At 45.5% G+C, this 16474-nt stretch overlaps 1 protein-coding gene across 1 annotated transcript; it reads right to left on the bottom strand.

Moving 5' to 3' along the window:
* Positions 1–1842: 1842 nt before the first annotated feature.
* LOC112615056 (paraneoplastic antigen Ma6F-like) lies at positions 1843–3561 on the bottom strand. The gene is made up of 2 exons (XM_025371713.1): positions 3412–3561; positions 1843–2829 (listed from the first exon to the last, which is right to left on the bottom strand). Exons 1-2 carry the CDS (start codon positions 3559–3561, stop codon positions 1843–1845), a joined length of 1137 nt encoding a protein of 378 aa, XP_025227498.1.
* Positions 3562–16474: the final 12913 nt, after the last annotated feature.

Below are 16474 nucleotides of genomic sequence, written 5' to 3' on the forward strand. Positions count from 1 at the left end.
TGGCTCCCAGGCTGCTTTGGGGCACCCTGGCTATCATCTGAGCCAAAGGGATGGTCGGAGGCTCTGTGCTCCAGAACAGCTGGAGGAAGCGTGTGGGCACAGACTGAGTGAGCTCTGGGAGACCCTCGCCAGGTCCAAGTCACTGATCCCGTCCCCTCCCCGCACTTGTGCAGGGAGGGGCCTATCAGTTGTCCCAGTCCTGTTGCCCACAGACTCTGGGTTAGTTAAATGGCTGATCGAGGACTACCCTCAATTTGTGGCGAGCTCCCTGGCCTGTTGGGAGAGAGAGCCAGTCCCAGGAGGGCTCAGGAGGGCGGGTTCCAGGATCCTCAGGCCCCCACTGAGGACTGCCCCTCCGGCCAGTGCTCAAGGAGGATTGCTGCCCTGGGGACTCAATCAGCCACTGCCCATGAAAACCAGAATCCTGTCGCCAGGCTCCATGCAGCCCAAAGAACCACACAGGCCCTCAGGGACCCTGCTCTGCCCACACACCAGTGTCAGCCTGGCCACTGTGGCCCTCACCCCACCCAACTCCATCCCCCGCAAACCTCACCTCCAGTTTCCCACAGCAGAGGTGAGGCCGGCTGGAACACTGAATGAAGTTTATTGAAGAGAAACATGTACTGAAACCATTGAAGAGAAGGGAACCACAACACAGAGAGAAACTGCAAATGGCCACCACAGGACACAGGTCCCACACAGGTCCCAGGCCCCCTCCTCCTGGGGTTCCTGGCAAGGCGCTTCATCTACCCGCCCTCCTGCTGCCGACCCTGCTGCCACGTCCCTCCTTCCTGAGGGCCCCAGGGTCCGCCTCTTGCCAGGACAGTGGACTCTGGCAGAGTCCACCGGCTTCAGGGAGCCCCCTCCCAAGCCCATCCGCTGGGGCAGGGCCCTGTCCTATGGCCCTCACAGGACACCAAAAACACAGCAGGGAACACCCCCCCCCCCCAGTCAAAGAAACTGAGTCATGAGTAACAACAGGAGTAGAACGCCAAAGCACAAAGCTCCCCGGGGAGTCTCAGGCAGGGCAAGTCTGCTCTGTCCCAGGTCCGGTTCTTCCTCACACAGTCATGGTCACCATCATGGTCACAGTCACCATCGTGGTCATGCTCACCATAGCAGTCACAGGACGAGCATCCACCGTGCCCTGGCGCCTCCTTCCACCATCTCCCAGGACTGTGCTGGGGGCCTCCGGGGAGGAACTGCTCAGAGAAGAACACACACAGCTCCACGAGAACGAGCAGCCGCTGGCCTAGGTCTACACTGGGAAAGCAGAGGTGGTGCTCATGATGTGGGACAGACAGCAGCGAGCAGAGCCTGGGCTCGCAGGAAGCTCACAGCATGTGCCCCAGGCCCAGAGGCGGCTACACCGATGTGCGCACAGCACACTACTTTGTGTAGGAACAACGGCTAGCGGTGGGTGAGTGGGTGTCTGCTGGACGTGTGGGTCACTATGGGGCCTACACAGGTGAGGGTGGGCTTCCAGGAACAGGGGGCAGCCTGCCCCAGGGATGGCAAGTGGGGGCCACCTCTTGGGAAATGCAGGCAGGTGGCACCCTTGAGAGAGCCTCTTTCCCCTATCACTCCCAACACAGGACAAGGCGTGGGGGCAGACATCTTCAGGCTGGCTGCTCAGGGCTCCCTCCAGGCCAGCTCCCCATTTGGTATCAAACGTGGTCATCTGGGTCACTGGGAAGGACTGGTGATGGTGGCCAGGGCCCCTTGGGGGAGGTGGGAGGCACAGCTCCAAACGTGGGGTGAGGGACCGGCCTTGGCCTGGCCTCCATCTGCCTCCAGGGTGCTGCTGCCTGGGAGGAGAGGAGCCCTCGGGGCCCTCAGAGCCTATTTGCCCGGGGGGGACTTGGGCTTGCCCACCTCCCCAGCCCCGTCCTCATCCTCATTTTCTGACTCCTCCAAGATGGGCTTGAGCCCCTCCTGGGGAGGCTCCTCAGCCTCCTGGCCTCCGACCTGGACAAGGCCCTCTGGCTCCCAGCTGGGACCTCCTGGGGCCATGTCGACTCCACTGCCCATCCGGGCTGGGAGGCCCCCAGGGGCGTCGGGGGGCCTTGCCTGACCTAGGCCTTCAAGGCATGCAGGGGCATTTTCAACTTCCCCAGTGGCAGGGGCGCCCCTGGCAGCCTCTTTGGTGGCAGAAGCAGCCTCAGCAGCATCTTCCGCTCTGGGATCAGCCTCGCTGGCGTTCCCCTGGGTTGGGGATGCCTGGGCGGCATCTCCACCGGCAGGGGACGCCTGGATGGCAGCTGGGTCTTCACTCTCCACTGGGGCTGCTGGCCAGGCCGCACACTGCTGGCTCCTCGCTGGGGAGGCCGCCAATGCCTCCATGTCCCGGATGAGCCGCAGCAGCCTCAGGAAGCCGGGTGGCCTCCTCTCCAGCTGCATCCTCCTCAGGGTATCCTGAAGCGCCTCGCTGGGGTGGGCCCGAGACAGCACCTGCCGCAGTCGCAGGTAGTTGGCCATGGCTGGGTGGACAGCCCCCTTCTCCACGGCCTTCTGCAGCAGGCCTTCCAGGCGCACCACGAAGGCAAACAGCCCCTCCTGGGGCCCTTGTGTGCAGGTCAGGAACTTCATCCGCGAGGTCATCCACGTGTCCCGGCTCCTAAACACCTGCCCCAGCGCCGTCAGGCAGTCCTGCGCAGAGAAGTCGGGCTCTTCCTCCAGGAGGCCGCTCACGATATCCAGGGCCAGGCCATCCAAGCTATCCAGCAGCCGCCTCCTTCTCTCCCTTTCCGACGCATGGCACCACAGCTGCAGCATATCCTTGGCGTCCTCCAACCAGCTCTCAAAGGATTCTTCCACGCAGCCTGGCTGCTCCCTCCCGGAAAAGGGTCTCAGTTCCCGGTAGGCCATAGTTTTCATCAGAGGCCGCAGGGTCTGGCTCCTTGACTGGGTCCAGGCCTCTACCTCACCTGCACCTACTGCCTCACCTACAGCTCCTGCCTCATCTTCACCTCCTTCCTCACCTGCACCTCCTTCTTCACCTGCACCTTCTGCCTCACCTGCACCTCCTTCCTCACCTGCACCTCCTTCCTCACCTGCACCTCCTGCCTCACCTGCACCTCCTGCCTCATCTTCACCTCCTGCCTTATCTGCACCTCCTGCCTCTCCTGCAGATCTTTCCTCATTCACACCTCCTGCCTCACTGACAGATCCTGCCTCACCTGCAGCTCCCGCCTCACCTGCGCCTCTGGCCACTGCTTGCCCCTGGGGCTGTGCAGGGAAACTGGGCATATCCTGAAACTCAGCATCAGGAACCTGGGGCAGGGAGATCACTTTCCAGGGTCCCCCTTTGCCTGCTATTTGGCGAGGAATGAAGCTTCGGTTTAAACCCTCAGTGAACTCCACCAAGGCTGCCCTGGCCCCGAGCTCCTTTCTGAATACCTTGATGAGCACTCGGTACCTGCCCAGGGGCGACAGGGCAGCCTGCACGGCCTCCTGGAACTCATGTTCCTCACAGTCGTCAGGGATATCCAGGATGAGCAGGGAGCGCTCTGTGTTCGCACCCATCCTCCTGCACCAGTCCCGAAGAATCGCCAGAGCCATCGCAGAGGACTTGAGGGAGGGAGCCTGATCAGACAGGAATGTGTGCTGACTGTTGCAGTCTCTGACGCAGCCTGTGAGTGCAAAGGGGAGAGAGGGACGTTGCTGCCAATCAACTCACCCCCACTACAGGCCTTTGCCCTCCCCTCCCAAGCACTGCAGCAGCCAGGGATCCACTCCCTCCCACTGCTGCAGCCCATGCACCCCCGAAGCCCTCCCCCAGTTGGTGACACTTAATCCCTTGGCACACACCCACAACCTCTATTGGGAGACCCCCTTTTGCCTGAGCTGATGTCCCCTTATCACACCACAACGAGTGCACCTCCCCCTCCCGCCATCATCTGTAACATTGCAGCCAGGAGTCCTCCCCTATCCAAGCCCCTGCAACAGGTAGCTCTCCCCCCACCCAGAGTCCCTGCGGCCAGGAGTCCTCCCCTACACAGATCTTCGCAGCCTGGAGTCCTTCCTTACCCAAACTGCGGAAGGGAAGCAGAGAGACCTCCCCCACTCTCTTCCCCAGCTCCAAACCAGGAGCCCCCTCCCTCTTTTGATCTTCCGTGTAACCTGGCAACCCCCTCCGCGTCCCCCACACCTGCAGCCAGAAGTCCCCTTCCTCCCCCCACAGCCAGAGTCCCCCTCTCTCCCATCGTCCCCTGCACCCCTGTAGCAGGAGCCCCCCTCCCGCCCCACCAGACTGCTGCAGCCAGGAGCCCCCTCCTCCTCTCTCTGCGGGCGCTGGGCCGGACCAGGACCCTCTCTCGCGACCACTGCCTGCTGAGGCAGCGATCTGGCCCCTGCCCAGAGCACCCGCGGTCACTCTGGGGTCCCGCCAGCGCCTGCTCACTTTCTCCGATTCTGCGGACGCTGCGACCACCGGCGGAAAAATGCCGCCTTCAAGCTGTGGAGCCCACTCCGGAGGCCGCCAAGAGGCCCTGGAGCAGGAGGGTGCAAGATCTCGCTTCAGTCACGCGGCCGCGCTGCGCAGCGCAGGGGTCTCCCAGGCCCGATGTGCTAAGACCACAGGGCTTCCCGCTTCTCCCAGAAGCCCCAGGTAGATGAGGAAGAAAAATTTCGTAGTCTCTGTGGAAGACAAGTGGCTAGACAGGAGGAGACATCTGTGTTGCCCTGGCAACAGGACCTGCATGGTAAGGGCTTAATGTTCCAAGGCTTGGAGCCTCTGGGAGCAACAGACCCACCGATTGGCCCTCTACCATCAAAATGACCTCCATCAGTAACTGTGGCAAATTGCTGGGATGGGGTGGACTAGAAGTCACGAGCAGGAGATCCTAAGACCAGGTCCCCAGGGTATTCACAGCCTGCCCTGCTCAGGCCTGGAATCCCTACAACATAGATCGATTGCTGGCTGTGTTCCTCATCACAGCTCTTTACCGCCTGGAGGCTGGCCTTCAACCACCTGGGCAGCCATTGCATAGGAAAGCGTGTAGGCTTTCGATCAGACAGATGCAGCCTCACCTAACAGCTGGGTGGCCTATATCTGTCAGTGAACATGTATGCCCATCATCTAGAAATGGGCAATAAAACACTTTCCTTTTTATACATTGCTGGCTATGAGTTTCTAATAAATAGTTTGGCTACACTGTTCATGAGGGATATTTTTCTGTAATTTTCTGGTTTTATATCATCTTTTTATCAGGATTTAGGTTTGTACTGGTCCCATAAACTGAGCTAAGAATTGTTCCCTGCTCCTCTATTTTCTGAAACTGTTGTGTAAAATTGGCAATTTTTGTTCCATAAATATTTGCTAGAGTTCACCCATGAAATCATCTGGGCCTGGATTTTTGTTTTATTTTTAGAAATGTTTTCTGTTAATAAATATATTTACGAAGTATAGGGCTATTCGTTTTTTCTATTCAATCCATTGGAAGTTTTGGTAAATTGCTTTGTTTCCAATGCATGGGTCAATTTTATCTAAGTTGTCAAAATTATTGTCATAAAGTTAATATTCCCTCACTATTCTTTTAATGCCTATATGACCTCTAATGATACCCCTCTTTCTTGGCTGATATTAATGATTCTTTTCTTTTTTCTTGATTAGCCTTCCTAAGGGCTATACATTTTGTTGCTCTTTTAAAATATGTATGATTTGCTTACTTTTAATTTGTTTTCTATTTTGTTGATTTCTGCTCTTGTATCTCTATTATCTCCTTCCTTCTACTTATTCGAGATTTACTTTGCTATTCCTTTTCTAGTCTCTTTAGGTGGAATGTTTTGTATATTTACTGATTTATATTAAATGTTAAATATATTTTATATATTTACTGATTTCCTGTCTAGTGGTTATATCAGTTGCTGAGGCAGGGATGATGAAATCTCCAACTACAATTGTGGAAATGCCTAGTTGTTCCTTTGTACTGTCAATTTTTGTTTCATATGTTTTGAGGCTCTGTTATTGGGTGCAAACATATTTATGAGTTCTATGTGTTTCTGATTAATTGAACCTTACATAATTATTACCTCTATCTGAGGCAATACTCTTTGGAACTCCACTTTGTCTGCTATTAACATAGCAATTCCCACTTTCTTATGCTTGCCCCTTGCATGGTATATAATTTACAACCTCTTACTATCAACCCATCTGAGTCTCTATATTAAAATTGCAACTCTTGGAGACAGCAAAAATCTTGCTCTTTTATTCATTCTGACAGTCTCTGCCTTTTCATTGGAGTGTTTAGCCCATTTACATTGAATGTTATGTTTGATATGTTTGGATTTAGGTCTATCCTTTTACTATTTGCTCCATCTGATTTTGATCCCATGTTCCCCATTTCCTGCCCAGATTAATCAAATATATTTTATAATTCACTTTTAATGTATCTATTATCTTCTTAGCTATACCTCTTTGCATTTTTGTAGTGCTCACTCTAGAGATTACGATGTATATCTTTAACTTTTTACTGTCTACTTAGAGTTAATATTGTACATAAATGTAAGAAACTCTCCATCATATAGATTCACTTCCATTCCACCTCATCCTTTATGCTATAGTTGCCAAGCCCTAGTATATACTATTAAACTGTTTACTTTAAAGTCATATTATTACAAAGAAATTAAGAGCAAATAACTATTCATTAATATTTACCCACACATTTACCATTTCCTGTGTTCTTCATTTCTACCCAAAGATCAAAGATTTCCTCTAGTTTCATTTTTCTTCAGATTGAAAGACTTCCTTTAATATTTCTTTTAGTGCAGTTCTGTTGATGAATTTTCTTAGCTTTCATGTATCTCAAAAGATATTTATTTCACCTTCATTCTTGAATTTGTTCTATTTCCCTAGATATAGAGTTCTGGATTGGAAGATTTTTTTTTTTTTTCTTTCACTGTTTTAGAGATGTTGCTCCACTGTCTTCTGGCTTCCATTGTTTCTGATGAGAATTAAGTTCTTAATATGCTCCCATATGTAGTGTTTCATTTTCCTCTGACTACTTTCTTACCCTTTTTTGTTTTCAGTAGCTTGACTACAACGTACCTAGATGTTGCTTTCCTTTGTAGTTATCCTCTTTGTGGTTCATCGAGTTTCATTAAATTTGTAAATAATGGATTTCCCAAGAAAAATGATACTAGAGGAATTTTTCAGCCATTATTTATTCAGATAGCTTTCCTTCCCCATTTTCTCTATCCCATCCTGGCACTCAAAATACACATTTGAACTTTATATATTGTCCTACAGACCACTGAGTTTCCATTCCTTTTTATTGTTGTTCCTCTTGGTTTATCCGAATAGATCATCTCTATTGATCTAGCTTCAAGTTCATGATTTTTCTGTCATCTGCAATCTGTTATTAAAACAATCCATTGAATTTTTCACTTTATGTTTTTCAGTTCTGGAATTACAGTTGGTTTTTTTTCTCTTTTTTAAATTTTTATTTTAGGTTTAGGGGTACATGTGAAGGTTCGTTGCCTAGATAAACACATGTCATATGGGTTTATTGTACATATTATTACATCACCCAGGTATTAAGCTCGTACCCAATAGTTATCTTTTCTGTTCCCCTCCCTCCACCCACCCACCATCCTCAAGTAGACCCCAGCGTCTGTTGTTTCCTCCTTTGTGTTCGTAAGTTATTATCATTTAGCTCCCACTTGCAAGTGAGAACATGCAGTATTTGGCTTTCTGTTCCTGTGTCAGTTCGCTAAGGATGATAGCCTCCAGCTTCATCCATGTTCCTGCAAAAGACATACTCTTGTTCTTTTTGTGGCTGCATAATATTCTATCATGTATATGTAGCATATATCCTTTATCCAGTCTGTCATTGATAGGCATTTAGGTTGATTCCATATCTTTGCTATTATGAATAGTGCTGCAGCAAACATTCATGTGCATGTGTCTTTATGGAAGAATGCTTTATATTCCTCTGGGTATATACCCAGTAATGAGATTGCTGGGTTGAATGGTAGTTTTGCTTTTAGCTCTTTGAGGAATGACCATACTGTTTTCCACAATGGTAGAACTAATTTACACTGTCACCAACAGTGTATAAGGGTTTCCTTTTCTCCACAACCTCGCCAGCATCTGTTATTTTTTTACTTTTTAATAATAGCCATTCTGACTGATGTGAGATGGCATTTCGTTGTGGTTTTCATTTCCATTTCTCTAATGATCAGTGATATTGAGCTTTTTTTCCATATGCTTTTTGGCCACATGTATGTCTTCTTTTGAGAAGTATCTGTTCATGTCTTTTGCGCACTTTTTAATGGGGTTGTTTGTTTTTCTCTTGTAAGTTTATTTAATTTCCCTGTAGATTCTGGATATTAGACCTTTGTCACGTGCATAGTTTGCAAATATTTTCTCCCATTCTGTAGGTTATCTGTTTACTCTGTTGATAGTTTCTTTTGCTGTGCAGAAGCTCTTAAGTTTAATTAGATCCCACTTGTCAATTTTTGTTTTTGTTTTGATTGCTTTTGGTGTCTTTGTCATGAAATCTTTGTCTGTTTCTATGTCCAGGATGGTAATTGCCTAAGTTGTCTTCCAGGGTTTTTATAGTATGGGGTTTTAGATTTAAGTCTTTAATTCATATTGAATTGATTTTTGCATACAGTGTAAACCATGGGTCCAACTTCAATCTTCTGCATATGGCTAGCCAGTTATCCTAGCACCATTTACTGAATAGGGAGTCTTTTCACCATTGTTTGTTTTTGTCAGTTTTGTCAAAGATCAGATGGTCGTAGGTGTGCAGCCTTATTTCTGGGCTCTCTATTCTGTTCTATTTGTCTATGTGCCTGTTTTTGTACCAGTACCATGCTGTTTTAGTCACTGTAGCCTTGTAGCATAGTTTGAAGTCAGGTAATGTGATCCATCCAGCTTTGTTCTTTTTGCTTAGGATTGTCTTGGCCATTCATACTCTATTTTGGTTCCATATAAATTTTAAAATAATTCTAGTTCTCTGAAGAATGTCAATAGTTTGATAGGAATAGTATTGAATCTGTAAATTGCTTTGGGCAGTATAGCCATTTTAATGATATTGATTCTTCCTATCCATGAGCATGGAATGTTTTTCCATTTGTTTGTGTCTTCTCTAATTTATTTAACCAGGTTTTGTAATTCTCATTGTAGAGCTCTTTCACCTTCCTGGTTAGCTGTATTCCTAGGTATTTTATATTTTTGTGGCAATTATGAATGGGATTGCCTTTCTGATTTGGCCCTCAGTTTGGTTGTTGTTGGTGTTTAGGAATGCTACTGATCTTTGTGTATTGATTTTGTGTCCTGCAACTTTGCTGGAGTTTATTATCAGCTGAAGGAGCTTTGGGGCCAAGACTATGGGGTTTTCTAGATATAGAATCATGCTGTCTGCAAACAGAGATAGGGTGACTTTCTCTCTTCCTATTTGGATGCCCTTTATTTCTTTCTATCGCCTGATTGCTCTGGCTAGGACTTCCAACACTACATTGAACACAAGTGGTGAGAAAGTGTATCCTTGTCTTGTGCTGGTTTTCAAGGGGGAATGCTTCCAGCTTTTGCCCATTCAGTATAATGTTGGCTGTGGTTATTATTTTGAGTTATGTTCCTTCAATATCTAGTTTATTGAGAGTTTTTAACATGAAGTGATGTCAAATTTTATCAAAAGTCTTTTCTGCATTTATTGAGATAATCACATGGTTTTTGTCTTTAGTTCTGTTTATGTGATGAATCACATTTTTTGGTTTTCATATGTTGAACCAAACTTGCATCCTAGGGATGAAGCCTACTTGATCATGGTGGATTAGATTTTTGATGTGCTGCTGGATTTGGTTTGCAAGTATTCTGTTGAGGATTTTTGCATTGATGTTCATCAGGGATACTGGCTTGATGTTTTCTTTTTTTGTTGTGTCTCTGCCAGATTTTGGTATCAGGATTATGCTGGCCTCATAGAATGAGTTGGGGAGAAGTCCCTCATCCTTGATTTTTGGAATAATTTCTATAGGAATGGTAACAGATTGTCTTTGTACATCTGGTACAATTTGTCTGTGAATCTATCAGGTCCTAGGCCTTTTTTGGTTGGTAGGCTATTTATTACTGATTCAATCTCAGAGCTTGTTATTGATCTGTTCAGGGAATCAGTTTCTTCCTGGCTCAGTTTTGGGTGGATGTATGGGTCCAGAAATTTATCCATCTCTTCTAGGTTTTCTAATTTGTGTGCATAAAGGTCTTTGTAGTAGTTTCTGATGGTTCTTATTTTTGTGGGGTCAGTAGTAACATTCCCTTAATCATTTCTAATTGTGTTTATTTCTTCTCCTCCTCCTCCTCCTCCTCCTCTTCTTCTTCTTCTTCCTCTTCCTCTTCCTCTTCTTCTTTTTTTTTAATTTTTTGACGGAGTCTCGCTCTGTCGCCCAGCCTGGAGTGCAGCCGCACGATCTCCGCTCACTGCAAGCTCCGCCCCCCGGGTTCACGACATTCTCCTGCCTCAGCCACCGGAGTAGCTGGGACTACAGGCGCCCGCCACCACGCCCGGCTAATTTTTTTTTTTTTTTTTTTTTTGTATTTTTAGTAAAGACGGGGTTTCACCATGTTAGCCAGAATGGTCTCCATCTCCTGACCTCGTGATCCACCCGCCTCGGCCTCCCAAAGTGCTGGGATTACAGGCCTGAGCCACCGCGCCTGGCCTTTTCTTCTTAATTCATGTAGCTGGTGGCCTATTTTATTAATGTTTTCAAAAAACCAACTCCTGGAATTTCAAGCCTGTGGGTTTAATCTCGTGAGGTGCTGTGGAAGTGGGGCCTACGTGCTGTTGCTGCTCAGACCCCTGGATTCAGCCTCTTTCCTGGGGGTAGGTACAGGAGTCTAACCTTCCACTTTGCCGAAGCTGCAGCTACTTTTGCCAGAAAGCCCAAGTATCTAAGGCTCCAGGTTCTCCTCACATGCCTGAGCGGCTGCTCTGCCAAGACTCCACGTGACTCTGTCAGACTGAAAACTGAAGGCCCTGGTGGAGTGGGTTCACAAGGAGATCTGCTGACCCAAGGGTTGCAAAGATCTGTGGGAGAAGCATGGTTTCCTAGGGTCGCTCATTCACTCACCACTCTCCTGGGTAGGGGAGGATCCCCTCGCTCCGTGTTGCTCCCAGGTGGGCCATTGTTCTATCTTGCTTTTTTTCGTTCTCTGTGGGTAAAGTTGTTTCCTTGATTAATCCCAATGTAAGTACCTGGATGTTTCAGTTGAAGGTGATGTATTTACTCGCCCCTTCTGTTCCTCTCTGTGAGAGCCACACACACTACCTGCTTCTAGTCAGCCATCTTGGCCACTCCCCCAATTGGTTCTTTTCAATAGTTTCTTTTTCTATACTAAAATTTCCTATTTAAAAATTCATTGTTATCCCCTTGGGCCATGTTTGTATATATTTTACATTTTTACACTTTTACCTTTTACATTTTATACATAACATTTACATTTCTACACTACACAATTGGCTTTGTGTAAATCACAGTAAACACAACAGCCAAAGTGATAAGTAGGGTTGATGTATATAATTCATTCATTAATTTATTCATAGATCTACCCATTCAACAAGCATTTACAGTGTACCTACTGTGTCAGACATTATTTTAAGTCCTAGAAATTTAGAGACAAATTAGAAATAGTCCCTGTTCTTAAGGAGCTGCCAGAATGGTAAGAAGAGACAGGCATGTAAACAAATTTAGTAACACAACTTACTGGGGGTAGTGATAGGGTATGTACAGAGTACAGGGGGATACCAAGTGGGAAGGTCATACCTGGAAAGGGTCAGGAAAGTCCTCACATGGAAGGTGTACCTTGTATTAGGATAGAGGAGGAAAGATAGAGGTACATATCAGAAACATAGCAAACAATCATCAAATGGCTTGAAGAACATTAGGGAGAGGTGTCCAGTGAGCAGGTGGACATTGAGATTTGGAAAGCAGAAGTTGGTCCCAGAGAGCCAAACCTGATGGCATTTAGCCTTAAGGTGGTTGTGTGAAGCTGGGTGTATTAGTCTGTTTTCATGCTGCTGATAAAGACATACCAGAGACTAGGTAATTTATAAAGAAAAGGAAGTTTGAGGGACTCACAGTTCCACGTGGCTGGGGGACCTCACACTCATGGCAGGGGGTGAAAGGCACGTCTTACATAGCAGCAGGCAAGAAAGAAAATGAGAATCAAGCAAAAGGGGAAACCCTTTATAAAAACATCAGATCTCATGGGACTTATTCAGTACCATGAGAACAGTATGGGGAAAACTGCCTCCATGATTTAATTATCTCCCACTAGGTCTCTCCCACAACATGTGAGAATTATGGAGCTACAATTCAAGATGAGATCTGGGTGGGGACACAGCCAAACCATATCACTGGGTGAGGGGCTGATATCCCCAGATGGCACCACAGGTATCCTAAGAGGATGTGGGTAAAACAGAGTTGTTCTGAGCCTTAGTCAGTGAAGGAGATCAGAAAAGAATTTGTTGGAACTGAGGGCCAGAAGCCAAGCCTGAGACATTCATAACAAGTTTTACCTTTATACTTTAAGGACGCAGACTCTGGACTCAGACAGAGCAAAGTTCTAAGGCCAGCCATGTGGCATTGAACAAATTACTTAAACTCTGTTTGGCTCAATAACCAATTTCCATAACCATGAAACAGAAGTAATAACAGTGTCTGCCTCAGGACTGTTGTAAGAATTAGATGAGATAATATTTATAAAACAATGTCTGGCACATAGCAAACAATCATCAAATAATAGCCTTTGTTATCAATTTATTGTTTTAATGGATATGAAAAACTAGATAATTAATTTTAACCCCTTAATCACTAGATTGTAACACAGATGCATTCATTTATTTGAGAAATATTTATGAAGCATCTACTATGTGCCAGGCATGTTTTTTTTTTTTTTTTTTTTTTGGTACTATCAGGGAGAAATCAATATCTATGGTCTTAAGACCTTAACCTGGTGTTAAGATCTCAAAGGATCTATGAATCAGATGGCGAAAAATGAATCCTTATTTTTACTAAACTAACTAAACTTTAGTGTTTCCTTCAATTATGAATGTAGGCAACAAACCACAACAGTATCGGCAGTACATGTGACTTTGTCACCAACAGAAATAAATATTTTCATATCACATTACAGTTATTGCCAATAGCTAGACACATTCGCTGGAAATAACATTTCAACAATTTATGATATTGGTAAAGAACTTTTAAGTACTGCTATTTTATGCATTAATGAAGAAGCATATATATCAATATAAAAATCATTATGAGCATGCTTTATGTTCTTGACTATTGTCAGCCCAGGGTGAGTTTCCCTTGGATGCTTTTCCCTTGAGTACCAGAACAATTCTTGTTTCTTCTAGTAATCTAGCATTATATCCTGGACACTGTCCATAATGAGTTCTAGTAGATTTGGCTTCTTAGTTTCTGTTATATTTCTCCAGAGATGGGTCATTGTTTGTTATTGTTGTGGTGGTGGTGGTGGTGGTGATGGTGGTTTGTTGTCTTAGTAGACAACTAACCTAGCTAAACTCACACTAAGTCTCCCCTGTATTGGGTACCAACTGCAATCTCCAGACTCCGTTTCCACGGTATTGGGCATCAGCTGAAACCTCTGCTCAGTTCTTTTCTTGGACTCTGCCCTGTGCATGCATAGCTCCAGGGTCAACCAGAGATTTGGGCAGAGTGTACAGGCCAAACATGGAGCTCGTCCATACGGTGCTTCTCTGCTCCCAGATATTGCCCCTCCTGCTTTCCCTCTGCCATGGCCACCCTAAAATCTGCTCTCTGGGTCTCTGAGTTTTAGCCACCCAGCACAGCATTCTCTGTGGCCCACACTCACATGCAGACAAGCAAGAAACTCACCTTTGCAGAGAGGAACAAGGTTACAAACCTCACCGCAGTGCTCAGCAGTTCGGGCTCCCCTGTTGCTCCCACCAATGACTGGGCAGACATTGCAAACGCTGCCAAGAGAACCACAGCTACCAGTGCTTCTCAAGGAATGGGTGGCATGACGCCTGCCACCAGCAGCCCAGCCTGAGTGAAATCTGTGGGGACCCTGCTTCTTCCCACCTCGGGCCTCAGACTCAATGGGTGGTGGGTTCATGTGATTGGTGGAGCCTGAGTTAGGTGCCCAAGCTGTAGCTACAAGGGAAGCTGGGAGAGTGAATACTAACCATCTTCGGGATCTACAGTGGGAGGCAAATTCTACTTCGTGGGATGGGGCAATGCCCCAAACAAAGAATGGTTAATATAAAAATGATTGTCATTGTCTACTTTATATGGTATTAAATGGACAGAAGAAAGAAGAGAAACACAGGTTAAGAAACAAAACACACAGATTACCAATATCAGGAATCAGGGTGGCGTTATCACTGTAGATAATAATAGAACATCATGTACAACTTTATATTAATAAATTTGGCAACTTACATGAAATGGGCAAATTTCTTGAAAGATACAAATAGCAAAGCTCAGTCAAAAAGAAATAGATACAGGCATACCTTCGAGATAGTATGCCTTCTGTTCCAGACCAGGACAATAAAGCAAATATCACAATAAGCCAGTTACCCAAATTTTTTGGTTTCCCAGTGCATACAAAACTATAGCCTATTAAGTGTACAATAGTATTATGTCTGAAAAAATGTACTCATCTTAATTTTAAAATATTTTATTGCTAAAAATGCTAATGATCATCTCAGAGTTTGGTGTGTGCTGAGGGCCTTCTTACCATGTCCTCATATGGTGGAAGGCAGACACAAAACAGCAAGTTAACCAGATGCTGCACGAAGCCTCTTTCATAAGGGCCTTAATTCCGTTCTGAGGTAGTAGCCCTCTGGCCTAATCACCTTTTAATAGATCTAGGTCTCTCTCTCTTCTCCCTTCTGTCCATTTAATACTACATAAAGTAGACAATGACAGTGCCTCACCTCTTAATAATATCACATTGGCAACACCTGAATTTTGGAAGGGATACATTCAAACTATACCATCCAGTCTCAGGTATTTTGTCATGGCAGTGCAAATTAAGACAATTTCCAGATATTTTGTTGAGTGAAAGGAACCAAACACAAAAGAAGACTTATTATAATATTTTATTATATAAAACTCTAGAAAATACCTTATAGTGACAGAAAGCAGATCATTGGTTGCCTAGGGACAGGAGAGGAGAAGAGAAAGGGATAGTCATGGGCATGAGGAAATTTTGAAGGTGATGGAAATCCTTATTGCCTTGATTGTGGTGATGGTTTCATACGTTTGTGTGTGTGTATGTGTGTGAAAGCTTATCAAGTTGTTTAGCTGAAACACGACAAACTCACAGTTTACTGTCTGTCAAATATATCTCAGTATAAACAGACAACCTACAGAATGGGAGAAAATCATCTGACAAAGGTCTAATATCCAGAATATAACCCTATCAAAAAATGGGCAAAAGATGTGAACAGACACTTCTCAAAAGAAGACATACAAGTGGCCAACAAACATATGAAAAAAATGCTCTCATCACTAATCATCAGAGAAATGCAAATCGAAACCACAATGGGACAGTGTCTCACTCCAGTGAGAATGGCCATTATTTAAAAGTCAAAAAATAACAGATGCTGGAGAGACTGTGGAGAAAAGGGGATGTTTATACACTGCTGATGGGAATGTAAATTATTTCAGCCACTGTGGAAAGCAGTTTGGAGATTTCTCAAAGTACTTAAAACAGAGCTACCATTTGACCCAGCAATCCCAGTACTGGGTATATACCCAAAGGAAAATAAATCATTTTTTCACCAAGACACATGTACCTGTATGGTCATCACAGCACTATTCACAATAGCAAAGACGTGGAATCAACCTAGGTGATCATCAGTGGTGGACTGGATAAAGAAAATGTGGTAGGTATTCACCACAGAATACTATGCAGCCACAAAAAAAGGAATTAAATCATGTCCTTTGCAGCAACATGGATGCAGCTAGAGGATGTTATCCTAAGTGAATTAATGCAGGAACATAAAACCAAATGCCACACATTCTCATTTATAAGTGGGAGCTAAACATTGGGTACTTGTGGACATAAAGATGGGAACAACAGACAATGGGAACTACAAGAGGGGTCAGGGAGGGAGGGGTCAAGGGTTTAAAAAGTAACTATTGGGTACTATGTTCAGTACTCGGATGACAGGATCATTTGTACCCCAAACCTCAACATCACACACTATACCGAGGCAACAAACCTGCACATGTACCCCCTAAATCTAAAACATAAAATTTCTCAGGAACTAAATGTCTGTGTGTATATATATATACACATACACACACACATATATACACACATTGCACATAATGAGCTAGCTTCCTGTTTTGTCTCTACACACACACACACACACACACATATATATATATACACTGCACATAACATTGGGCAAACTACTTGAACAGACACTTTACAAAGAAAGATATAGAAATGGCCAGTGAGCACATAAAAGCA

The sequence above is a fragment of the Theropithecus gelada genome, chromosome X (assembly GCF_003255815.1).
Source record: "Theropithecus gelada isolate Dixy chromosome X, Tgel_1.0, whole genome shotgun sequence".
NCBI lineage: Eukaryota > Metazoa > Chordata > Mammalia > Primates > Cercopithecidae > Theropithecus > Theropithecus gelada.

What these genes read in the sequence shown, in the direction of transcription:
- LOC112615056 (XM_025371713.1), bottom strand. Translation starts at nt 3,561, where the DNA reads ATGGCTCTGGCGATTCTTCGGGACTGGTGCAGGAGGATGGGTGCGAAC. An exon ending in CGCCCCTGGGCAGGTACCGA is followed by an intron (nt 2,830 to 3,411) that starts GTGCTCATCAAG and finishes TCCGGGAGGGAG; the next exon opens with CAGCCAGGCTGCGTGGAAGA.